The 25021-nt window shown below is 57.9% G+C and overlaps 2 protein-coding genes across 3 annotated transcripts in view; one reads left to right on the top strand and one right to left on the bottom strand.

The window, feature by feature from the left end:
- The first annotated feature begins 1 nt into the window (after nt 1).
- On the top strand, nt 2-3988 carry LOC135304553 (aryl-hydrocarbon-interacting protein-like 1). 2 transcript variants are annotated; one of them, XM_064427087.1, is made up of 6 exons: nt 2-465; nt 1063-1242; nt 1434-1622; nt 1696-1872; nt 1996-2137; nt 2509-3988. In XM_064427087.1, exons 1-6 carry the CDS (start codon nt 370-372, stop codon nt 3774-3776), a joined length of 2052 nt encoding a protein of 683 aa, XP_064283157.1. In that variant the 5' UTR covers nt 2-369; the 3' UTR covers nt 3777-3988. The 2 variants fall into 2 exon arrangements, with proteins under 2 accessions (XP_064283157.1, XP_064283155.1); XM_064427085.1 differs by lacking the exon at nt 2-465 and having other exon boundaries at nt 759-1242.
- Nucleotides 3989-4868: 880 nt separating this feature from the next.
- Nucleotides 4869-25021, bottom strand: part of DRP2 (dystrophin related protein 2) — a 29224-nt gene continuing 9071 nt past the window's right edge. Inside the window, exons 3-24 of the mRNA XM_064427084.1 lie at nt 21822-21955; nt 20865-21021; nt 19742-19862; nt 18869-19137; nt 18176-18322; nt 17596-17674; nt 16360-16420; nt 15892-15953; nt 15562-15636; nt 13436-13637; nt 12718-12803; nt 11893-12050; nt 11602-11768; nt 11175-11286; nt 10663-10799; nt 10346-10411; nt 9593-9658; nt 9167-9310; nt 8313-8550; nt 8071-8191; nt 7830-7916; nt 4869-7087 (exon numbers count right to left, since the gene is read on the bottom strand). Coding sequence (XP_064283154.1) covers nt 7068-7087; nt 7830-7916; nt 8071-8191; nt 8313-8550; nt 9167-9310; nt 9593-9658; nt 10346-10411; nt 10663-10799; nt 11175-11286; nt 11602-11768; nt 11893-12050; nt 12718-12803; nt 13436-13637; nt 15562-15636; nt 15892-15953; nt 16360-16420; nt 17596-17674; nt 18176-18322; nt 18869-19137; nt 19742-19862; nt 20865-21021; nt 21822-21955 — 2709 coding nt within the window. The 3' untranslated portion in view covers nt 4869-7067. The remainder of the gene's footprint in view (nt 7088-7829; nt 7917-8070; nt 8192-8312; nt 8551-9166; nt 9311-9592; nt 9659-10345; nt 10412-10662; nt 10800-11174; nt 11287-11601; nt 11769-11892; nt 12051-12717; nt 12804-13435; nt 13638-15561; nt 15637-15891; nt 15954-16359; nt 16421-17595; nt 17675-18175; nt 18323-18868; nt 19138-19741; nt 19863-20864; nt 21022-21821; nt 21956-25021) is intronic.

Genomic DNA, 25021 nt, shown 5'->3' with positions numbered 1-25021 from the left:
GAGCTGGGTCAAAAGTGCTGGCACTCTGTGGGAGGAAGGAGGCCCTCCTGATCAGGGAGTTCCTGTAATTCCTCACAGACTATGCAGGCAAATCCCAGATTAACCTGACAGGGTGGGAAGAGGATTAGAAGGGCGGTTACAGAAAGCAACAGAGGACACCGGGGGCTTCAGCAAGTGTGTGCTAGGAAGGGACACCCCTCACAACCCAAGGGCAGGGAAGAAGGCTCTGCCCCAGCACAGAAAGGAAAAGGGCAGCAGGAGCCCTGGAAGATGTGTATGTCCAGATAATCCAGAAAGAGACACCTAAGGAAGACGTGGAGCTCCAGAAGGGCCAGAGTGTGCTGGGGTGCGTGTGACCTGTGAGCGGCCATGGAAGAAACCTACCTGCTGAATGTGGAAGGGGTCAGAAAGAAGATTCTGCATGGAGGCCAAGGGGAACTGCCGAAGTTGCAGGATGGGAGCAAGGTAAATGGTCTGGGTTGTTCCTCCAGAGCCCTGGGAGAGGGAGTGGGTCTGACATCCCTGCCCATTATGGTTCACGAGCCCAGCTCCAGTTCTGGGAAGAGTGAGAGCCCTCCCAGGGGTGTAGGAGGGGCTGGTTTGGGCACAGGCAGCCACATTTCTCACAGTGACATCTGGCAGTGCCCACGGCCTCACCTTGCAGTGGGCCTGGGACACCCCCTCCCCCTGGCACCCTCAGAGCTCAGCAGCCTCGGTGGGTTGCTGAAATCTGTCTTTCCTGCCATGTGCCAATGGGTTATTCCTGGGAGATTCCCCAGCCTCTGATGACTGTGGGTTCCACCAGGCCCTGGAGCACACTGTGAGAGCTCTCTCTGCACGGGGCCATAAAGGGGATCCAAAGGGAGAAAGGAGCTACAGCATGGATGGATGTTAGGACATTCCACCATCTGCTTGCTGTCTCAAGCAGGCAAGAGGCACAATCTGCTGTGGAGGGAGAGCTGCCAGTCAGAGCAGCACAGTGCTGGGAGCAGGCTTGACCCCACAGCTGAGGTCGTGGTGGCTGCCAAGGGCGGTCTCACCCCTGGGCCCTCTCTGGGCCAGTTCACCTTCCACTTCCAGACGCTGAAGGATGACTTTGAGCGGATGGTGATCGATGACAGCCGGGAAGCCGGCATGCCCATGGAGATCATCGTGGGCAAGATGTTCAAGCTGGAGATCTGGGAGACGCTGCTCAGCTCCATGAGGATTGGGGAGGTGGCAGAGTTCTGGTGCGACGCCATTGTGAGTGAGGGGCCCAGAGATGCCCACTTCCCTCCTTCCTGCACAGCCAGGACACACAGCCACGCATCCCAGAGATGCTCTGGCCTTGTCTGGTGCAAACACAGCCTGTCACTTGGCCTCAGCACTGGGGGGGCTGCCCTGACAAGGGGGTGCAGCCCCCCAGGGCTGAGCAGGGTGCTCCCTCCTTGCAGCACACAGGCATGTACGCCCTGGTGTCCAGGGGCATGCGGAGGATCGCGGAGGGCCGGGACCCCCTGGAAGGGCAGAAGCACCGCTGTGGCATGGGCAACATGTTTGACTACCACAGCACGGGCTACGAGGACCTGGACGAGCTGCAGCGGACGCCACAGCCCCTCATCTTCATCATGGAGCTGTTCCGGGTAAGGGCGTGCTGGGGATGGCTGCCGGAGCGGGAACAGCGGGACAGCCACTCAGCCCCTCCTGCTTGGGCAGGTGGAGGACCCCTCAGCGTACAAACGTGACACCTGGGCCATGAGCAAGGAGGAGAAGCTGGCAGCAGTGCCCGTGCTGCACAGCGAGGGCAACCGGCTGGTGCTGCGCAGGGAGTTCGCGCAGGCGGCCGCCAAGTACCAGGAGGCTGTCATCTGCCTCAGGAACCTCCAGGCCAAGGTGAGCAGCACCCACACCTCCCCAGCCCTGCCTGGGCCGCACCTCAAAGCCCTTCCCCATGTGCCTCGGTGCCTGGGAGGGGATGGACACAGCCGTGAGCTGCCCTGGTTGCTCGGGGGGCAGGAGAAGCCGTGGGAGGATGGCTGGCTGAAGCTGGAGAGCCTGGTCACGCCGCTGGTGCTCAACTACTGCCAGTGCCAGCTGGAGCTCGGCGAGTACTACGAAGTGCTGGAGCACACCACGGAGCTTCTCCAGAAGCACAATGGTACCTGTGCCCTGCATCCTACCCCTGCTGTGCCCATGGCTCCCAGGGACTCCATCCTCTGAATCCCCCACCCTGACAATGCTCATCCTGTGTCCCTCTGCCTGTGATAGTGCCTGTGTCATCTGGATCCCTGTGTCCCAGTTTGCCCCCACCCACCACCATCCTTCCCCTTCCCACAATGATCCCTGCACTCCCTGTGCCCTGCTGCCCACATTGGCACTGCACAGCCCAGGTGTCCCTGCCCTCCCTGCAGGTTTGTCCACCCCACACTCCACGTGTGCTTGATGTCCCCTGGTCCCCAGGTCTCCAGCTCCCGTGGCTGGTGGCTCTGAGCTGCAGGACGCCCTCTGAGGGCTCTTCTCTCCTGGCAGACAATGCCAAGGCCTATTTCAAGCGGGCAAAGGCCCACGCTGCTGTCTGGAACGAGAGGGAGGCACGGGAGGACTTCCAGCGCGTGGCTCACCTCGACCCCTCCATGGCGGCCGCGGTGAAGAAGGAGCTGAAGCAGCTGGGGGAGAGGATGAGGAAGAAGCACGTGGAGGATCGGAAGCGCTACCAGGGCCTCTTCCAGTCATCCCAGGGTGTGAAGGGCCGTGAGAGCAGGGAGGTGGGTGATGGGGCACCTCAGCGGGTGGCTGGGGTCCGGGAGAGCCCCGGGCAGGGGGAGCAGGGGGCTGAGACCGGAGCCACAGCACAGCCCAGGGCTCCCCAGGCAGAACAAGGGACCCCCAGGGCTGGGGGTGAAGGGGCAGCACCAGGAGGAGAAGAAGCCCGGGGAGAGCCTGTGGGAGAAGAGGTGGAAAGGAGGGATCACACAGCAGTGGGGAAAGAGGAAAACTTGGGCACCTGTGGGGCAAAGCCAGAGAGCCTGGGAACAGAGGAGGGAGATGAGAAAAAGGAGGAGGGGAAAGAGGAAGAAGAGGGGGAAGAGGAGAAGAAAGAGGAAGAAAAAGAGGAGAGCAAAGAGGTAAAGGTAGAGCGGGCAGCAGAGGAAGAAGATGGAAAATTGGAGGAGGAAAAGGAGGAGGTAGACAAGAAAGAAAAGGAAGACAAAGTGGAGGGGGGAGAGAAGATGGAGAGGAGAGCAGAGAAAGAAGATGAGAAATTAAAAGAGGGTGAAGAAGTAGAGAAGGAAGAAGAAAACAAAGAAAAAGAGAGGGAGGAGGAGGCAGTAGTGAAAGGAAAAGAGGAGAAGGACAAAGAGAAAGAGTGTCTACCAGCAAAAATGGAACAGCCTGAAGCTGGGCAATGCAGGACAACAGGGGAGACAAAGGCAGCTGGGCTACTGCAGGGCTTGGGGCAAGGAGCCAGCAGGGCAGAGGGAGCTGGCACAGGCAGTGGGGCCCAGGCTCAGCCAAAGAGAGCCCCACATCTGGGGCCTCCCAGCGAGGGCACCCCAGGGCTGGAGGATAAAACATCTGGGGAGGCTCTGGGAGAGGTGAGCTGCAGGGAGCAGGGAGCAGGCAGGGGACAAGAAAATGCTGGGGAAGGCAGCATCCCCCCAGAGAGCTTCAGCCCTGGGGAAGGCGAGGAGCTGGCTGGAGGGGCAGAAATACCCCCGTGCCCCATCACAGCCAGAGAAGGGGGTGCTGCACCCCTGGAGCAGTGCAGCAAAGAGCAGGGCAGTGCCCAGCCCTGAGCAGGGTCAGCATCCCTGCCCGGGGGGACAGCTGCCAGGCCACTGACAAAGGCAGCAGGGCTCCTGTACCCGGAGAGGAGCCCCGGGGCCGGGGACTGGCCCAGCAGTGACACGGGAACAATGCTGTCCTGACCCTGCCACCGCCGGGCACGCCCTGCCCGACTCGGCGGCTCCAGCGCCTTTCAGCTGGTGCCACCGAGCTCTGCTGGCTGAGAAATAAAAGCTCTTCCCTGGCACCGTGGGCTGGATTTGTTCCTGAGCGTGAGCAGCTTCCCTGAGCACATCCCACAGCTCCTGCCTCGCCCTGAGCCCGTGGCACACGCATGGGGCAGGTTGTGCTGCTCCTCTGCAGTCAAGGAGGCTGCATTTCATCCCCTAAGCTCCTGAATCTCTCCTGTGGGAGTGTCCCCAGCCTGCCCTGCAGTGGCACCGTGTCAGGCCTTGCCCAGCGCTGCCAGCCCTGCCAGGCAGGGTGAGAGCAGCTCCAGCCCAAAAACTCTGTCCTGGGCAGGCTTCACCGTCAGCCAAGTCTGGGCAGGGGAGAGAGCCCGAGTGTCCCTGGCCTCACCCTGAACTATTCCTCTCTGAATCCCTCACCCTGAACTATTCCTCTCTGAATCCCTTACTGTGCCACACGGGCACAGCAAACACGGGCAGCACTCGGGGCTGGGGCATCCAGACACCTCTGGGCACTGAAAACTTCCTGGAGCTCCAGGGAGAAAGGAGGGAGAGGACAGCCTTGCCCACCCAGCACCCCACTGCTGTCTGCCTCCTTCCTGGGGCTGAAGGGTTTCCCACAGCCGAAGTTCCTGGGGGAATGGGGTCTGTCCCCACAGAGCCCCTGTCCCACCCCCCAGCAGCCACATGGCCTGGACAGACCTGGAAGAGGATGAGGATGGTGGCTGGGGGCCAGGCTGTGTCTGGGGATCCTGGGGCTCTGCTCACAGCTCCTGCTCTGCCTCAAGTGCTGTGGGCAGCCAGGGTGACAGTACAGGCTGTCCCCAGTGCAGGAGCAGTGGCAGCATGGCACAGCCACGGGGGCTGGCTCAGCAGAGACACACAGAGAGAAGAGGCCAGAGCACCGTCCAGGAATCAGTATAAATACAAATTTATTCTCTTTCCAGAGCAGAGATGCCACAAAGCAGTGAGGACAGCAGCACCAGAGTACATGGTTACCAGAGCATTAGCCAGCCTGCTCCCCTCCCTGACACATCCTGGCTCCCAAACACAGCCCAAGCACCCAGCCTGGCCACCTCTGCTCCCCACACCTGCCACTGGGGCCAGCAGCCCTGCTCCCAGAGAATCCTGCCCTTTTCCTTCCTCCAGTGCCCCCCAGGGCTGGATACTCCTGATCACACCCTCAGGCCAAGCCTCACCCTGCTGCTCCCCACGCTGCTCCCACCCTGCCCCTGGGAGAGCAGAGGGCTCCAGCTGGGTCTCACAGGCTGGCCCGGGCTCCCTCTCACCACAGCCTGACACAGCATGCCCAAAGCCACCCTAATGCCACCACACTGCCCTCCTGCCACTCACCTGGCTGGCACAGGGGACAGCAAGGACAGCCACCCACACTGGAGCACTACACGCTGAACAGCCCTGGCTGTAAGGCTCACACCGCCTGTCCCTGGCGTGGGCACTGCTCCTCACCTCTGCCAGCAGCCCAGAGCCAGCCCAGAGCCCTGCTCACAAGGTCCCGGGCAGCTCAGCCCGTGTCCCACCCCAGGCAGCAGCAGCAGCCCGGCCCTGTCCCTGCCAGCCCCGCTGACTGGGATCTCACCCCACTAACTGGGATCTCACCCCGCTGACTGGGGTGTCTCACCCCGCTAACTGGGGTGTCTCACCCCGCTAACTGGGATCTCACCCCACTAACTGGGATCTCACCCCGCTAACTGGGGTGTCTCACCCCGCTAACTGGGGTGTCTCACCCCGCTAACTGGGATCTCACCCCACTGACTGGGATCTCACCCCGCTAACTGGGGTGTCTCACCCCACTAACTGGGGTGTCTCACCCCTCTAACTGGGGTGTCTCACCCCACTAACTGGGGTGTCTCACCCTGCTGCACAGCCCTGCCCTGCCCGAGGGCTCCAGCCTCTCCTCTCCCCACACCCTCTGGCCCAAGAGCAGCAGGGCCATGGCAGCCCCGGCTCTGGGCCACCCTGCAGCACCTGACTCTGCCTCTCTCGACATAACTCAGCCCAAGACAGCCAGCCCGCGGGACCCTGGGTACAGGAGCCAGCCCAGGCTGCCCTGGCAGCCCCCCTGCTCTGCCCCAGCCCCAGCTCCTGGGGACAGCAGGAGCTGCCCTGCCTGTCCTGCTGCCACCCGCACTGCCAGGCACTTGCACCACACCAGGGTGGGCTCAGGGCTGGGGAAACCCTCCCTGCAGGAGCTGGGGCTCCCCAGGCACGGAGCTGGCTCTGTGCAGGCTCTGCCACGGCACAGATCGCCAGGACAGCAGGCAGGGTGAAGGAGCTGCTGTGGGCACAGCCTCAGTGAGCTCCCTCACAGCAGCCCTGCAAGGCAGCACCAGCAGCAGGGAAGGAGCTGCTTCCCCTGGGCTGGGCTGGGAGTGAAGGGCAGCTACACTTAAGGTATTAGAGTTTAATAGAGTGAGTCCATGAGAGCATTTAAGTACAGTATATATATATATATATAATATATAGAAATATATGCAAATTAAACAATAAGGCTCTGTTATAAAGACCCTCTCAATATAAGGCTACTAGCTGGGCTGAAGCTCTAACATGGACTCAATCCCTACTCCATAAACCTCACACACTCTCTCCTGGTGGTGTGTGCCTGGCTGGCTGCAGAGCCTGGGGTGGCAGAGTTCAAACATAAGGCTGGCAGCTGGTCGCTGTTATAAAGAGTTATTTTAAAAATTGTGTGGCTCCAGGAGTGTTTTGGTGCCCATAGACCTGGAGGCTCGCGGGCACAGATGAAGAGTGGGATGCTGAGCTCTGCATCCCCCGAGGGCTACAGGCAAAGGCAGCAGCCCCTGGGTGCCAGGGGACACTGGCAGTTTTCATGGCTTCAGTTCTTTCTTTTCAACCACCCCACCCAGGCTTGGACACTGTGGCCAGTGACCAAACCAGCCTCCTGGGGAGCCCACAGTCCCACCCCTGCATGACCTATGTTCCCCTGAGATCTTCTGGAGCTGGCAAGCATCCTGCACCACCAGCTCTGAGGGAGTCTGTGTGAGGTCTGCTGCAGCACAGGGAGCATGGCAGGGACAGAGGGGAGGAAAGCAGCCAGGTAGCTGGTTAGGAAAAGCCTCTGGCTCACAGGAGGTGTTAGATAAGGGAGGTCATACCTGAAAGAGAAATAGACAGGTCAGGAAAACAGGACCCAGAGCCACCTGGTTAGAAGGGGGCTGCTGCAGAGCCAGGAGGATCCTGCTCAGGGATGGCAGAAAGTGGGCAAGAGTCTGCATGGGCACACACCACCTCGTGTTAGTGCTGGCACCAAGCAATGTCTCCCTCTGGCAGCCTGGGCAAGAGACCAAGTGCTGCCCCTGCACTGAGCACAGAGGGAAGGAGCAGAATGACCAAGACCAAAACCCACTGAGAGGAGTGCCCTCCATCCCTGCTGGGGAGAGCTGTCCACGAGCAGCCAGGAGAGCCTGCACCATTGCCTCCATCTCACAGGCCTCTGGGGCCACGACCTCTCCTGCAGAGGGGTCTGGGCAGGGATGAAGGCAGGAGGGGCTCAAAGCTGGTGGTGCTGGCAGCTCTGTCCATCCTCACGGTGGAACCCCGTGGGGTGCAGGTCCTGAGCAGGGCAGAGGCTGCCTTGCAGCTCATCACAGGGATCTGTTTGGTCTGTGCTCTTGGCAGCTCTGATGGCCTCTCCTTGCAGGTGTGAAGCCTCCTCCTCCTCCTCCTCTGCTGCCAGGCCACACGCCCGTCCCAGCAGCACTGCAGCAGCAAAGCTCTTGGCTGAAGCACTGCAGGTCGTCAGCTGTTGCAGGGAAGCTGGGACAGGGCCAGGGCTCTGTGGGGCAAGCCTCACCTGGTGGAGCAGCAAGGAAAGAGAGGAGGATTTCACTCAAGTACCTCGGGAGCTGGGGAAGGCGCTCCGCAGCTTCTCCATGATGTCTTCCAGGCACATGCTGACTTCCTGCGTTTTGGCTTCCACCTCATCTGCAGGGGCAAGGAGGGCAGCTGGGTAGGAAAAGGCTCTCTGGGCATCCACTTGGCTGCCAGCATCCCTGCAGGATGGCAGGGTGCAGGCAGCCTCCTGCAGCATGGGAGCAAGGGAGCAGGGCTGGGAGCCCAGCCCGAGCACAAAGCTCACCTGCAGTTTCAGTGTCAGGGGTGTTGTGCTCTTTCTCCTTTGCCTGGCTGCCTTCTGACTGATGTGGAGATGAAGCCAAGGAGGAGGCTGCTGAACCATTGCCTTCTGACTCTGCTGGAGGCTGGAGCGAGAAGAGTTTTTGTGAGAAGGTTGTCATGACCCTCTGTCCTTGGCTTCCCCTTCTCTGCCACTGTCCCAGCTCTGCTGTGGCACAGCCCGCCCCAGCCTTGCCCTGAGCACACCTGCAGCAGCAGCTCCCTCAGCCTGTGCAGCTGTGACTCCAGCTGCTTGTTGTGGTCCTCCAGGATCTGCATCCGTGTCTCCAGGCGGCTCTTGTGCTGCCGGAGGATCCGTGCTTCTGCCAGCAGCTCCTCGTTACGTGGGTCCTGCACTGACTCAGGAGAGCCTGTGGCCAAGCTTGGAGACTCCACTGCCTCGTCATGCTGCCATTTCAAACGTCTCAGCTCTCCCTGGAGGATCCTGCAGGACAGCCCAGGTCAGCATCCCCTCCATCCTGCCTAGAGGCTGCTGGAAGCCCCCGGGAGCTGCACGCTGGGGGTGGCCACAACTCAGACAAAGCTTTGCCATTTGTGAAGCCTCAGGGCCAGGATGCTGCACTGCAGAGTGGCCTGTCTGTGGTTCTGCCCCACACAGGGGGTTCACAGATATGCAACCACTTCCCAAGAGGCTGAAAACAAGGGCAGGGAAAGCATCAGCTCCTCCTGAGCTGGTGTGCCCTGCCTAGAGCCTCACCCTGGTCCAGCAGCAATACCACTGTTCATGAGGGGCTCAGGGACAAGACAGAGTGCCCTGGACTCACGTGAACACATTTGGAGTTCAGGAGGGAGCAGGTTCTGTAGATGTAGGAAGGAATGTTTTGGGGAGCAGAGTCTTCTCCTTTCCTTGAGAGCAGACTCTCACTGAGTTTTAGTGCTCAGCTTAGCCACCCTCCAAAACTGCCCTCTCAGCACCTGCAATCCCCACCTCCAGACCCAGCAGCATCCCCTGCCTGCACTCTGAGCTCTGCAAGGCTTCTCCAGTCCCTTCCCCTGTCTCAGTCTACAACCCCCACTTTCAGGGCTGCCCATGTCTCTACCTGTTTTCATCCTCCAAGTGGGCCAGGACTCTCTCCAGCTCTCCCTTGTCGTCCATGTTGAGGCCTCCTGGAAGCTGCTGGCTGCCCCCAGGCTCTCTGTCCGTGATGGGGCTGGAATGGCGCAGCAGGTACTGGTCCTCATCCCTGTTCCAGCAGGAGGAGAAACACCTTCATTAGGAAAATCAGGGGGTTTGTGTGCCCTTGGGGAAGGACAGCATGAGGGAGGCAGTTTCACAGGGGAGCTCCTGGCTGCTCCAGAGCTCAGAAGGGGCTCAGCATCCCTGACGTTTGTTGTTGGGGGTGCCCAAGAGCCTCTCACTCAATGGGACTGGGAAGGAAAGCATTTCTGTACCCTGGCTAGGCATGGTTAGAGCCACAGGAGCCCTGACCCATCAGGAGGTGAGGAGAAGGGAAAGGAGAACTCACAGGCTGTCATCGGGGGACAGGCTATCACTGAAGAAGGAACAGTTCTGGCTTTCCATCTCTGCAAGCCTGGAGGGAAGAGAAAAAGGTTGAGATATGGTCAGAGACACCCTCAATGTTTGCTCAGCTACTTGCAGCAGGCCCTGCAAGACCCTCTCTGCAGGGCTTCCCACCTGGCCTGCACCAATCTGTCCTGCACAGGCTCTAGAGAGTTTTGCCTTTTTAAAAACCAAAATACACTGCTGCTCTGGGTATAAGTCTCTAGAATAAAGAGCTGCTGCTGTGCAGTTGGCTCAGCCTCCTCTCTCACAAGCAAAGGAATGGGATGTAAGAATTCCATGTCCAGCCTAGGACCTGAGCTACAAGTACAGCTCCCTGTAACCCCTGAGTCCCCACAGCCAGGGCAGAGGCGCCACAAACCCCAAGGCAGCAGCAGTGGGAAGCTGGCAAACAGCTCTGGTGAGGACACAGAGCAGAACAAGACACTGAGGGATGTGCCTGCTGAGAGCCCACCCAGCAGCTCATCCTGGGGAGAGCAGGACAGCACATGGAGGCTGCTGCATGGTGAGACATCTGCTGTGAGGTGTTTGCTGCCAATTTACACAGCACCACCACGTCCCAGGCAGGTTTGCCTGGCTGTGCAGAGTGTTGGGGCAGGTGGAGGGGTCTGTGAGCACCTGTGTGCCCCAAAGCCCCCCCACACCCAGCAGGGCCGTGCTCTGTGCCCCTGCAGGACAGCAGAGCCCATGGGGGTACCTGCTGGCAAAGTGCTCGATCCTGGAGTGTGTGTCAGCGTGTGGCAACATCGGGGACGAGGCTGGGCTGCAAGAGATGCACACGGGTCAGAGGCTGGGCACAGACTGACCCCACCTGGCTGGGAAGAGCCAGGGAGGGGCTGGACAGAGAGACTGAAATCTCTGTTCCTCCAAGAACAAGGTGGCATATCACCCCCAGAGCAAGTGCTCCTCCAGCCCTCCCCCAGGAGCCCTGCATGAGCTGAGATGCTCTTTCCATCCACAGAACTCATGTCTCACTCTGGGCCCAAAGACATAAGCCAGGGCCCTGCAACTCACGTCTCAGAGAAGTCAGCCTCGAGCACAGACTGGACGGGCAGGTAACCTCTCTGTGGGTGCTTGCTGAAGTACTGCTTGGAGCGGAACTTGTTCTTCAGTGTCGTGGCAAAGTCTCTCATGTTCTCGCTGGATGTGGTCTGCAGAGACACAAATGGGACACGGGCGCCTGTTTGGTGAAGAGTGGGGGACCACAGCTCAGCACCCTCAGTAAGATATCCCCTCAGGATGGGCATGAGCTCCATGGGGGAAGAGGCAGATGAAACTGAGGAAGCAAGGAGGGCACACAGCAGCTCTGTGAGCCTGCCAGGGGGCCTGGCACAGGCCAAGCTGGGCACTGGGGCCATGCATCCTGCTCACCACGAGCCCCAGAACAGGGACACAGCATGCACAGGGTGCAAAACTACACAAGGGATCCACCTGTGGGGCTGCACCAGCCTCAACACCACGAGGCTGCTGCCACCAGTGGGCCCTGCTCTGCACCAGGGCCCCCCCAGCCCAGCCCAGCCCTGTACCGGCGTGTAGTACTCCATGATGGGGTAGTGCAGCTTGTTGCCCTTGCTGGCTCTCCCCGTGAGGAAGCAGGTCTGGCAGATATCCACATTGAACTGCTTCAGGCTGCGATACCTGGGGAGGTCAAGAGGCCATAGGGAAGCACTGGAAGTCATCAAAACACGCGTTTAAAGCCCAAGAAAGTGTCAGTGGGAGGGGACAGAGGTGGCCTGTGTCGCTCTAACACCCCAGTGAACCCACAGTGCTGATGGCTGCACTCCCCAGGAAGGCACTCTGCTCCTTCCCCTTGGCTGGCACCTGCTCTGCCCTGCCAGGAACACTGCTGGCTGCAGAGCTCCAGGCTCCCCCAGGAGCACAGAGCAGCTCAGCCCTGTCCTGCAGGACAGCACACTCTCCCCTGGGGCCGGGGTCCCGTGCCACAGCCCTCACCTGAAGCCCTTGATGGGGCACTGCCGGCACACGGAGCACTTGGTCTGGTGCTTCACCTGCTCGGCCATGGTCACCCGGTGCAGCACGGCCAGCCACACCATGGACTGCGGCTCCAGGTTGGCCCACTCCAGGAACTGGGACGCCTCGATGGCAGACTTCCCGTTACTCTGGGGGGACAGGCAGGGGCTGCTCAGAGCTGGGAGCTGGCTGCCGTGGGGAGCAGCCCCCCTGCCAGCCGGGGAGCCTGTCCCCAGCACAGACACAGTGTGAGCGCCGCGGCCCCGCACTCACAAAGCGGAAGCAGCTGCGGATGCTGGGCTCCACGTTGCTGCCCCCGAACGCTGCCACCTCCCCCAGCTGGCGAGGCACCTGGATGGCCTCGTGGAGCAGGACGCCCAGGTGCCGCTGGTCACACAGGCCCCCGGCGTTGGCCACCTGGCTGAAGAGATCTGCGGGCACACACACACAGCTGAGAGCCCAGCAAAGGGCAGGAGTGTGGGGACACCAGGGACCCCACTGCCCACCCCCAGCACAGAGCTCAAATATGAGTAAAAACCTGAGCTACGATTAAATTACTTTTACCAGTGTCCTTCCAGCTCCTAACAACCAGTTTAGTGTCTTTGGACAGGGGTTACATACATCATTTATTAAACAGCCCCAGCTAGCCTGTCCTCTATGAATCAGCCTAATCCCTTCATTTAACCCCTTGGTGCTCCCTGTGCTACACAAGATTCCCCTCCACAATATTCCATGGTTAAAATGCAGTGAGGAAAGCAAATTGCCTGAAACCTACTTCCCCCAGCCATGCATCCCCTGGTATTTTCCTAATGGAAAGCACTGGATAACTTTCCTGTGTGCCTTCTCTGCACTGTTCCTTACAGTGCCATGCAGCAAGATCACTGCAGCACCAGTCACTCTACAGAAACACCTCCTAATTTTGGTGGCGTAGGCCTGGGGAGGGAGGGAGAGGTGATGATGCAAGCAGCTTAGTCACTGCAGGAAAGCTGTCTCTGTGCTCTTCCTGGGCAAAGAGGGTCTAAGCCAGGAAACAAAACCACTCCTGTTTTCCAAGGTGAATTCACAGCAGGTTCTAGGGGAGGCAGACAAGGGACTCACACTGGAACTTCTCCTTGACCTCTGTCCCGCACAGACACGCGATGCCCGTCTTGAAGGAGAGAGCCCTCATCTTCCCACTGCGGCCACTGCAGGACAAGACATTGCACAGGTCTGAAAATGCTCCAGAGTGGGGTTTTTTGGCAGGGGGGTCATCAAGGCAAGCACACAGCAGGCAGCCTCCCTTGCTGGCAGCCAGAACCTTTGTGCAGCACTGCCAGCTGGAAGAGCAGCACGGGGGTATTTTATTTGCAGGGACCCTCATGGCAGGGAGGAATGATGCATCTGACTCCATGTGCTCAGAAGGCTAATTTATTATTTTATGGTACTATATTATATTAAAGAATACTATACTAAACTATACTAAAGAATACAGAAAGTATTCTTACTCAATGCTAAAAAGATAATAATGAAAACTTGTGACTCTCTCCAAGGTCCTGACACAGCTTGGCCCTGATTGGCCAAAGAGTGAAAAAGAACTCACACCAGAAACCCAATGAAACAACCAGCTGTGGGTAAACAATCTCCAAACATACTCCAAAGGAGCAAAACACAGGAGAAGCAAATGAGGTAATAATTGTTGGGGTTTTTTTCTCTGAGGCTTCTCAGCTTCCCAGGAGAAAAATCCTGAGCAAAGGGATTTTTCAGAGAACATAAATGCCACACAGGGGTTTCCTCCCAGGCCTGGCAGCCCCACAGCTCAGGGGACACCGAGAGGTACCTGTCGAAGACGTTCAGCAGCCAGTTGAGGCTCATGTCCACGCAGAGGGGCACGTTGACCAGGATGCCGCGCTCCTCCTCCAGCCGCTCGTACAGGGCGGTCAGGCAGTGGATCACCTCCACCACGTCCATCGCCCGGTCCCCGGGCTGCAGGTCGTGCTCGTTGAAGATTTCCAAAGCCGTGCCCAAGGTGACCATGTCCACTGCACAGAAAGCGCAGGCAGAGGGAACAGAGGGGAAATGAGAGAGGTGAGAAGCAAGAGGAGGGAGATGCTGTCCTGCCCTAGCCTGGGGCAGTGTTAGTCCCACTGTGTTGGGAAAGATGCTGGAAAGGATGGGTGCAGCTGCTAGAATTTCTCTCCTGCCTGTGAGCTTCTCCCAAAATACCACATCTCCACCTTGAGCCGCCATTCTCTGTGACCTTCCTCCCTCATTTCTGTGTCCAGCCATGGCCATGAAAATGCCCCCCATGGAGGGCTCTGTGCAGAGCCCAGGGCTGGCCCCTCAGCATGGACCAGGTCCCTGTGGGGCTGCTGTGGGGAGGTGAGGGGCACAGACCCACATAGACCCTACAAGCAACTGCCCAGAGATGGGTCAGTCCTGTCTCCAGCTCTGACAGGGTGAGGGAATTAAGGCACAAACCCAAAACAGGGCTAGGACAGTGTGAGCTGCCCGGCTTTCAGATTTCTGTGGCTGCAGGTTGTACGTGCTACTGTGTTAGCAACCAGCAATATTTCTTTCCTGAAAGTCTTTCCATCTTTGAGACCTTTAATATTCACAGTACCCAGGGGACTGTGTGCCTTTTCCACACTGTAACTTCACTCTGGGGATAAATCCTCCCTTCTCCTGTCAAAGCTGCTACACTTGCACTGGGAAGCCCCAGTTTCCATGCCAGGGAGTATCACTCCTGCCCACCCTCGTGTCCACACTGCCCACGACTGCATATGGCTCTGATCTATCCCTCACTGCCTCTTTCCTACACAGCCACTCTACCAAACTTCTCATGATGGGAAAGCTGCCTTGGCAACCTCCTTGCCCTTTTCTCAAGTATATCTGGAATAAAGAGCACTTATCCAAGTAATTTCTGGAGTGGAAAGAAGGTGACAGTGCAGCATGTGAGGTGCAAGAGATGCACAACCAAAGATGCACAAGCAGCACACGGAGAGTTCTCCTTTGCTCTTAGCCCTTGTTTCCTCTCCACACCTTGCCTGCTGCTGCATGGACACCTTAACAGGGTGGCAAAAGCTTTCTTCCATTTGATTTACATCATCCCTGAATGTCCCTGGGACAGGACAGCCTGATCACCACAGTGTTATGAAAATACTCCACAGCCAGGGTTTGACTCCACTGAGAACCCAAACTCCTCCTCCCCTGACTCACTGCCTCCTTCCAGCCCTTTCACAGGATGTCAAGGAGCACAGCTCTGCCTGGGCCCCACTGCTGCTCCCCTTCATGAACAATTATTTCAGGAGGAGGATTTCCTTCATCCTGCTGCTGCTTAATTTTGACAGAGCCTTAGGTGAGAGGCTTTGTCAAAAGCTGTGGGCAGCCAAGGACGCTGCATCTATCGGATTCCCACCTGCCTGCTTGCCAGTTCCACCAGAAACTCCTCCCTTCCATTTCCAGGGAGCAGCTACCTCTTGAAGAGATGTGTGAACTCCTGTTGTATCATATTCACCTGGCTATGAATCCTCCAGTTTTCACCAAGAGTGCAGAAGTCAGCTTTATTAGCTCCCTTCCTCCTCTTTAAGCAGTGCAGCCCTCTCTGTCCCTGACAGTGAGTCTGGTTTCATCTCTCAGTTACATCCACGCCTCCTCCATGCTCCTTTGGAGCTGCTTGGTGAGCTCCTGCCTGGTGCTGCAGCTTTGTAACCCCGAGCTGGAGCACTTTGTTCTCACATCCCTTTGGACAGCACCTGCCCTTGGGTCACCTCCACCCCAAGCTGTGAGGAAGGCACTGACACAGCCTGGTGCATTTGCTCAGCTTCCCAGGCTCATCTTCCTGGTTTCTCGCCTCAGCTACCTATCCCCTGGTGCCTGCTGCCTTTGATGTGCTGATAAGAGCTTGTGTTGGTTTCAGCCTTCACTGAGGGAGAGCCAGCAGGAGGGAGCCCGTGCCTCACTCACATCGAAGGGCTTTTTGCACCCGCCGCAGCTTCATGGCTGTCCGGTACGCCGAGAACTTGATGTTGTTCAGATCCGCTGCAGGGACACAGGAAAACAGAATAAAACCACAGCACAACTTCCTTATCTCCAGGGCAGGAAGCAGCAGCTGCAGCCCTCAGAGCCCAGCAGAGCACGTGCAGGAAGGACAGTGAGGAGCAGAGCCGGGCAGGGGTCACACCCCGCTGCTCTGGGGGACCCTGAGGCACAGAGGGGAGCAGGTGGCCTGGGGGAATCTCACAGGCACCCAAAAAGGCAGGTACTGCTCCAAAGGTTCTGTGACAGCCTCCTTACCCAGCGTCTGGTACAACTCTGTCATCTTTGGGTGGTCCCAGCACGTCGTCTGGGCCTGGTGGCTGGAAGCAAAAGAGATGGAGACCAAGAGTCAATGTGGTAACCAAAAGCTGCAGTGAGAAATTTAAAAAAAGGACCAAAAAAAGGACCTGGCTAGTGCTGGGAGCAAGTGTTTCAGTGTCTGCAGACACTGCTGCATGCCCCGGAGCACAGTCCCCAGCCACAGCAGCATGAAGGATGCCCACAGCAGGATACCCCCACTTGCTGCCAGCCCTTCTCCTTCCAGCTGGGGTTTCCTCTCATCTTGGGATCCCAGCAGCCAGGGAAAGCCTGGATCTGCCAGGCTGAGGAAGCCCTGCTTCACTGCAGGAGAGTTCTCACTCCAGTGTGCCCCCCCCTCCTAATTGCCCAATTCCTGACCCCTCCAGGCCAGAGAGGACCTCGGGCTGTGTCTGGGAGCACACTCACTTGATGTAGTATGGCACTTTGTTGGGGGAAATGGCTCGCTCCCAGGGGACCTGGACAGAGGCTGCAGGGAGAGAAACACGTGTCAGTTCAACACCAAATGCTCCCCTAAGCTGCTGCTGTTTCTGATGCCAGCCCTGGCACGGCAGGACTGTGCCAGCAGGTGGGTGCCTCTGAAAAGGCTGCATCTTCCCAAATCACCAGCTGGAGGTGTTGGGGCAGGCAAGGGGATGCTGCCCATAAAAAAGGCTCAAGACTGCTGGTCTTGTTAGAGACATCTTGCCTCTTGAGCCAGGAGCTTTGTATCTGGCTGAGCTCAGAACTCAGGAAGAGGCATTTCCTGATGTTTTGGATGATGCCCAAAGCAACCTTGTGGTGACCAGTGGGCAGGGCTCATAGCAGATGGGATTTGGGCACACAGACACAGCACTGCCTGTTATGACCAGGCTCAGACACCCAAAGCATCTGGTGTTCCTGCTCTGTGTGCCAGCTGCAGTACCTTGGGAAGATGAGGATTTGTCCCACACCAGCTGCCTGCCACCCTGTGTTACATAAGAGGATGGAAGCCAAGGCATGACCCTTGGATATTTGCCTTTTTCACAGGTAGAGTATCAATTCCAGCAACTGGAAAAGTCATTCTTCCTTTCAGATAGGAGTATTCAGTCTGCAGAGCAGCACAGGCCAACAAATCCACTGACATCCAGAGACTGCAGGGCTCAGCACTTCCAAGGATGGACCCCAGGCTCTGGAGCACAACTGCTGCCCAGCCTTTGCAGGCCTGAGAGCTGTCAGCCAACAGCTCTGATCTGTAAAACCAGCATCCCTCTGCCTCGCCACATGAATGAAAACCTCCCGAAAAGGCACATTTTTAGCCTCCAAATAACTAACACGGGCTATGAGGGACTGCCTTTTCCTGCCATCTGTTGTCTTGCTCTGAGGCTGACACAGTCCCAGTGTCCCCTGGGAGCTGCTGCTGCTGTGAGTGTCACAGCTCTGTGCTCTGAAGGGAAACCACACTCACATCGGTCCCAAAGGTGAGGCAGCACAGTGCCAGCCTGGGAGATGCCTCCTGCTTTGGTCCCAAAGGTGAGGCAGCACAGTGCCAGCCTGGGAGATGCCTCCAGCTCCCGTGCACCAGGCACCAGCCTGGGCACTTTTCCAGCCTCAGGAAAAAGGACTTTGCACCCTGTTTTGCTGTGCCACAACAAAACACAGAAGCAGGGGGACCCACTCACGTACAGGAGAGGAAGTGCTGGGAGCCTGGTCCGAAGTCCCGGTGCGCGTCTTGGAGCTGCTTCAGGCGTTCGTTTATGGAGGCCTGGGGAATTGAAAAATAATTCACTGCCAGTCCAGCAGGCATTTTGGATTGATGACCCATTCAGGAAGGCCTGTGGGTGGACTCAGACATGCCCCAGCACACAGATGCCCCTCCTTCCTCTCCTGTCTTGGTGTTTGTGTCCTCCTCCAGCCTGCTAAGCCCTCTACACCTCCTCCTCCCGGGGCAGCACAGCCACATCTCCAGCTCACCTGCATCCATACTCCCACAGGCATCAAAGCAGCCACAGCTGGCACTGACCCCCTCCAACACATCCTGATTCTCCCTTTGTTCCTCACACTGCCTTCTCCTGACCAAATCTGCAGACTTACCAGACTCTTTCCCCACCCTGAACTGATGCTCTTCTCTTCCAGGAACACCAGCTACAACGTCCTGCTGAGCCAAACCTTACTTTATCATCCTTGAAGGTCAGCAGTGACAGCCCTTCCCAGCACCCTCCTGCCCAGGGTTTATCTGCAGTGCTTGCTCCTGACTCCTTCCCACCTGCAGCTGCTTCCAGCGGGTGTTGATCTGCTCCAGGGTCCGGGAGTTCTCCATGCACAGGTGGACATCTGAGATGGCGAGCTGGTGTGCAAGATCATTGACCACTTTCACCCCGTCCTTCATGGGGGAGAGCTCCTCTTTGAACAGCTGAGTCCAGTGGGGAGGGGACACAGGCACAGAGCAGGGGAAGAAGGAAAACAAGCAGGTGAGCAGCCAGGACTTGGATGTGATTCCTTTGCTACAAGCTAGGGTGGGTTAGTGACTACCAAGCCACTTACTAGCTGACTAACCCTCCCACGGGGCACCTTAGCAGGGGAAAAAAATACCCAACCAAACGAACTAGGCTGCAGATTACTCCTGATAAATGAAATGGGAGGTTACTCCTGATAAATTAAATGGGGGCTGCAGATTACTCCTGATAAATGAAATGGGGGCTGCAGATTACTCCTGATAAATGAAAAGGGGACAATGGCTTGACAGTGCTGAGCCACTGTACCTGTGTAAGGTCTGTGCCATGACAAGGTGCTCAGCATGGCCAGTTGCTCAGGACACTGCTGGCCAAACCCCCCTCACGAAGCAGGGGGGCTGTGGGAAGGAGGCCCTGGCCCTGAGATCCCACTGATGAGGCTGATGATCCCAGGAGCACCTCACCACCTCCACGGCCAAGGCTGAGCCTCCCCGAGCCAGCCGTACCTTGGTGGACTGGATGTGCTCCGGCAAGGAGTCGATGAAGAGGTCCCCGATGGGCTCCCAGGTGTCCCGCACGCTCTCAGCCTGGTCCAGGGTGGTGCTGAGCTCCTCCATGGCCCCTTTAATCTCCAGCAGCTGCTCCAGGGTGCGCTCGATGTGGCGGTGCTGGTCCACGCAGCGGGCCGTGAGCTTCTCCCACAGCTCGCTGGCCACGTTGGCCTGCTTCCACACAAAGCGGCTGATGTTCTGGATCCGGTGCCGTGGAGACACATCTGGGGAGGGAAAGAGGGGGAAATGGGGAAAAAATGAGAGCCCAACCTGAGGAGAGAGGGCAGGGAAATTGGAGATAAAAATAATCTAGGATGTTCTGGATCCGGTGCCGCCGAGACACATCTGGGAAGGAAAGTGGGGGAACAGGGTAAAAATGAGAGCCCAACCCGAGGAGAGAGGGTCAAGGGGTGGAGGGACAGCAGGGAAATTGGAGATAAAATAATCTAGGGAAAACTGGGAAAAGGGAAGGAAAACAAGTGATAATAGTATCCATCTCTGCACCAGCTCCTCGAGGTATGCAGCCTCTACATCCTCACAGGCTGTGCTGCTTTTAAAAAGCTGCCCCAGAGCACATCTGGTGCTGCCCCATGAGGTGCCCCCACCATGGACTGCACCAGGAGCCTCTGCCTTTTCCTGGACAGTGACACTGCTCTGTGCCAGTGTGAGCTTTGGCCCAAGGACTGGGCACAGCCTGGGCACCGAGGTGTGAGGCAGGGCACTGATGTGCTGCTTTGTGTCACCGCAGCCACCTCCACTCCACCCTGTGCGGGCCAGCCCAGGAGGAGCTGTGAAACCAGAGAACAAAAAGGGGGCAGCTGCACAGACCTTTGCTTTCCAAACTTGGTTCTTCTAATTCCTCAAATGGGTGCTGAGAAAGGAAAGCCTGTGCTGACTCCAGGACAGAGTAAATGTATGGCCCCCGAGACTTCACTTCTTCCATGAAAGCCTGCAGAGTAGAGCACAGAGATGAGACAGCAGGCTGAGCCACAAAGCTGTGCCCTGGCTGCCCCCTTGCCAAATGCTGCAGTGATTTATTCACCCCAAGGCCCAAACCTCCCTGGAGGCACAGAGAGAAGTCAGTGTTAAGGGAAATATTTGTTCAGTTCAGGGAAGCAATGACCACCTGGCAGGAGGTGGCTCCTGCAGCTTTGCTGGAGTGGGCAGGCAGAACAGCAAGCCCAGAACAGTGTTGAGCCAGGGCTGCACAACAGGAGCTGTTTTATTTATGGTGCCTTCAGAGGCACTGCTTGGAGATGCTCTGCACTTGTGCATGGCCACGCTAACAACCCTTCCAGCAGCTGCTCAGCAACAGGTCCAGCTGCTGCAGGAGCAAGGAGAGGAACAGCAGGATGCCCCAAAGCAGCACATCTGCCAGGGAAGGCTTCAGAGGCACGCTGGTCTAGTATGTCCTCTCCTCCCCTCCCACACCAGTGCTGTCTGCTGGATGGGCTGTTTGTGCACCAGGGAACCCCAGCAAGGATGAGGGACAGCAGCAGCAAACATCTTAATTTTGTTTCCAAGGTAAAAACAACCAAAGCCCAACAGCCACTGGCAGTGAGAGGAAAATGCTGTGAACCTGGGAGCAGGAAACTCTGATCTGCCTGGGTGTATCCCAGTTTCAGGAATGATGATAACATGTTCCTGCAGGCAGCACTCATGTCCCAGCCACAGGACTGCCCCTAGACCAGCCTTCCCAGGCTCCAGGATCCCAAAAGCAGAGGCCAGTGAGAGGTAGGACAGGGAAGCCACTACAAAGGACAGGGTTCATCACCAGCTGCAGGTGACTGGAGGCTGTAATGTGGGTTTGTTGTCTAAAACCAGACGGGCTCTGCCTTTTCTCAGAGCAGAGATGGAGACCCTGAGGGACTGGCTGTGCAGGGCAGTGGCAGGAGGCAGGGCTGCCCACGCAGAGCCCCGGAGCAGGAGCAGGGCAGCAGCAGGAACGCACCGCGTGTGTCTCCTTCTCCTGCTGCACCAGCAGCACATCGCCCCGCAGGGGCAGCTGGGCCGACAGCTCCTCATCCTTCTGCCCCAGCCAGTCAATGATCTCCTGCAGAGGCACCTGCAGCTTCCCACTGTGGTCAGAGAAGGCCTCCAGCCGAGCCCTGGCGGGAGAGCAAGGACAGTGAGACAACAGACAGACAGACAGACAGACAGACAGGAGAGGAGCAGGTTCCCAGAGCAGGGGAAGCACAGCACCACAGCTGGGGGCTGAGCCCCAGGACCCCCCAGGGATGGCAGCACAGCTCAGCACGGGCTGTGCACAGCCCCAGCCAGCAGAGAGCCTACACTGCCAGGTGGGGTGAGGCACGGGGGCACTGGGGACAAGAAAGTGAAGCCATCCCTCACCCTGGAGCCCAGAGTGGAGGACAGTCATTCTGTGCTTGCCTGTGGGTCAGAACTGCTCTGGCTAGCAAGGGGGGCTTGGAATGGCATTTACATGTCTGGGCAGCTTCCAGGAGCCTTGGATTAAGGCAGGAAACAATTAACACGCCCCAGTTAAGCTCTCTGTCATGCTGGCTGTGGAGCTGCAGACTCTGACAGTCTGGAAGGCATGTTCCCCTCACACAGTGGGGATGGCTCCCCATGAAGGGATGGGCACAGAGGAGGTGCAGGCAAAGCCACGGGGCAAAAAGAGACAGCTGCAGAGGTGGCAGAGGAGAGAGAGAGCAGCAGAAAGCAGGAGGGAAGGAGGGGAGGGAGGAGAGGTTGGGATGGGTAGAAATGGAGGAGATGCTTTCCAGCAAAAGGACATCTGTGTACCAGAGGGGGAGCTGAGCCAAGGTCACTGTGAATTCATGTGGCTCATCAAGCAAAAAAGTTCAAAAACCTCCTGACAATCACAAGCAGCAGGCAAGGCTGGAGGGCCAGGCCAGCCTGGAGCTGCTGCAGGCAGGACTCTTACCGAAGGCTGTGGGATTTTTTTTTGATCTCGTTCCAGCAAAGATTCATCTCCAGAGGGGCCTGGGGCCCGGCAGCACTGCTTGGAGCCCGGGGGGTTACACTCGAAGGTCCTGCACCATCCTGTGAGGCTTCAACCTGGGCAGAAACAGAACCACACTGCATCCAGAGAGTGCTGCCTGGTGCTTTGGGATCCTGCCTGGAGACACCCACCCAGCTCTGCCCCAACCCTGACTGGTTTTTTGACCCTCAGTGAGGCTGCTCTGTTCCTTAAGTGGTTTGTTAGCAGCTCCCAGGAAACTCCTGGCTGTCTCTGCAAGAAGGCTGCAGTGCCAGCTCCAGCAGCACCCAGAGCAAAGGTTGAAGGGAGGGTTTGCTGCACATCTCCTTTCTCCTCAGCCACCCAGCAATGAGCTTATCTTGCTGAGAGCTGTTAAGCCAGCGCTGGTCCTTGTGTGTCACAGTGCCTGCAGGGCCAATGATGATTTTTCCCGTGTTATACAGAGCTGCTGTGCTTCGAGAGGAGGCTGATCCTGCTGTTCCTAGGGACCAAGGGGATCTGCCAACATCCTTTATGCCATCCCCAATGCTGGCACTTGCCACCTGCTCCTCTACAGAGGCTCCAGGATATTCCCTGCCTGCATGGCAAATCTGAGAAGCCACTTCTCCTCCACAGATGCTGCTTCTCCTCCGCAGCTCTCCAGAATGAGCAGCCGTGGGAAGGGTGCTGCAAAAGGCCACGGAGAGAAGACAGCAAATCCCAACCCAGCCAGGCAAGGGAAGCACATCCAGCTGGAAAAACTGGGTTCTGATCCCTGGACAGCAAATCCTTGCTGGAATCCTCTCCTGAGCCTTCAGCACTGTATCACAACACACTCTGCTGCATGTGCTGGTGACAGCAACACACAGGATCAAAAGCCCCTCACGCAGGACTCCGTGAGTGAGAGGGGATTTTCTCTCCAAAAACCACAGTTTGTCAAGCAAAACACATGGACACTTTCCCATAAGTGAGACATCAATGAGCTGTGTTGGAGAAATGGCAGCATTTCGATCGAATGCTGCTTTGATATTAGAGAGGTAATTATCCCCAGGTGCTTAATCAACCATAATTAAATGTGTTAGTACTTTCTAAGCAGCGTACAACAGGCCAGATAAGGGCAGCAGCCTTGGGGGAAAAGCAGCAGCTCTTTCAAGGGGAATGTGCACATACTTGTCACTTGTGCTGTCCAAGGGCTCCTGGAGGTGTCTGGAGAAGGGATGCAGCCAAGCCGAGGGAAACAACAGGCAGGAGAAAACAACCAGACAAGGAATTTGGCTGTACAGCTAAAAATACCCCCTCCACACCAGTTCTCAGAGAAAAATCAAACGATCGCCAAGACTGGTGCTAAGTTTGATTCATCTAAAAACATCCAACAGGCTGTTCTCTGCCTCCCCATCCTGCCACTCCAGAAACACCAAGAAAACAGAGAAAACCATCACCCACAGAGTTCACAGCGTTCTTGGGGCCACAGCTAATGATCCACTGAAGCTCAAACTGCTGCTTGCACACATTAAAACCAGTGCTCTGCATGTGCAGGTGCTCGTGGCACTGAAGTAGGTCAGTCCCAGGGAACGCTCCAGCCCTCCCCTCTGTCCCAGGGGACACCAAAGGAAGGGATCAGCTCTGCCTGGGGGCACCTGCAGCACAGCTCTGCAGACAACTCAGCCTTACTCCATAAGTTAAAAGCCCACCACGCCTGCAGCTCCCAAGCCTCGCAGATAATCTCATAGCAGTGACCAAGCAGAGAGCAGGTGCCGAACACCAGCTTCCCGGTGCGAAACCCCTGCAGGCGAGCAGAGGCAGAAATCAGCGCTTTCCCTCCGAGCACCCCTCAGCATCCCTTCCCCAGAGCCCGGCAGCGGCAGCCCGGACCCTCACCCCCCGTCACCCTGCAGCAGGGTTATTTTGGGACTCACGCTGCTGTGGCAAGCGCCGCTGGCCGCGCTCAGCCCGGCCCGGCCCGAGGAGCGGCATCGCTGCCGCCGCCGTGCCAGCGGGCACTGACCCCCCAGGAATGCGCGGGGGGCGGCGGCCACACGGCCAGCCTCAATCCCAGCTTTGTCCAGCGGCATTCCAGCAGCCTCCGAGCCGCCCTAACCCCGCGGCTGCCCTCCCAGCACCGGAGGGCAGGGATGTGCCCGCCGCAGGGCAGCCCAGGTGGGACAGCAGCGGTGGGACAGCAGCTGAAGAGCCGTCCCTGCGAGGCCAGGGCAGGGGATGCTCTGCCATGACCAGCAGAGACCTTGGCCCCCATGCTGGAGCACACAGGGGTGCTTGCCAGGAAAGGCATTTAGCCAGGAAATCATCCCATCAAGGCTCAGTGACCCAGGAGGTAAATGGGTTCTTGAGATCTAATCCCAAAAAAAGTCAAAGATGCCCTTGTTGTGCCCCAGCACGGTGTTGGGTACCAGCAGATGTTCATGCCAGCTTGGACCAAGTGCAAATAGTTTCTTTTTGCCAAAAAGCTCTGGGCTGGCTTCTTGTGTCCCCCACAGTCCTGACGCCCTGAATTTTTATCATGCTCTCTTCCACCTACAGGGAGGGAAAGAAAAGCTCCCAGTATCTCTCCCTCTCCTCTCTGCCTGCACATCTGATGGGTGCTGGCCCTCCCCCTGGGACCAGCCAGCTCCTCTCCCCAGCACCCTCGGGTCCAACAGATGGGAGGGCAGCTCCCAGACTGGAGGAGGGGGCTTCAGGGAGGCACAGCTAAGGACGGGCTGTGCAGCCTGCCCAGAGCTTTCAGGACCAGCAAGGACAGGACAGGGAGGCTGTTCCCCAGGAGCCAACAGCAGCCTCCTCTAACAGGGAGCTGTCATTAACCCTGCTCCTGCTCCCCTCCTCTCTCCCAGCAAATCCCACAGAGCTCTGATCCCCTCACAGAGGCTTGGGCTGCTCAGGCAGGTCAGGAAGGCTTTTCCCTGCTCATCCTGTTCTGTCCCTCTCCCTCCTCACTTCATTTGCCAGGCTGTTTATAACCACTGTGCACTGGCCCACACAGCATGGCACCAGCCACCCTGGGGCCAAGAAACCCGGACACCAAGAGCCTGCCCCTGCCTCATTCCTGCAGGCTGGAGCCTCTCCAGAGACAGCTCTGCCTTCCCCCTGCAGATCCCAGCCCCCGGGGCAAACAGGCCCAGGCTGGTGGTCAGCCACAGTAGGGAGAA

This window comes from Passer domesticus, chromosome 7, assembly GCF_036417665.1.
Source record: "Passer domesticus isolate bPasDom1 chromosome 7, bPasDom1.hap1, whole genome shotgun sequence".
NCBI classification, from domain to species: Eukaryota; Metazoa; Chordata; class Aves; order Passeriformes; family Passeridae; genus Passer; species Passer domesticus.
Note: the sequence above shows the minus strand (reverse complement) of the source record. Positions and strands in the feature narration are given on the sequence as shown.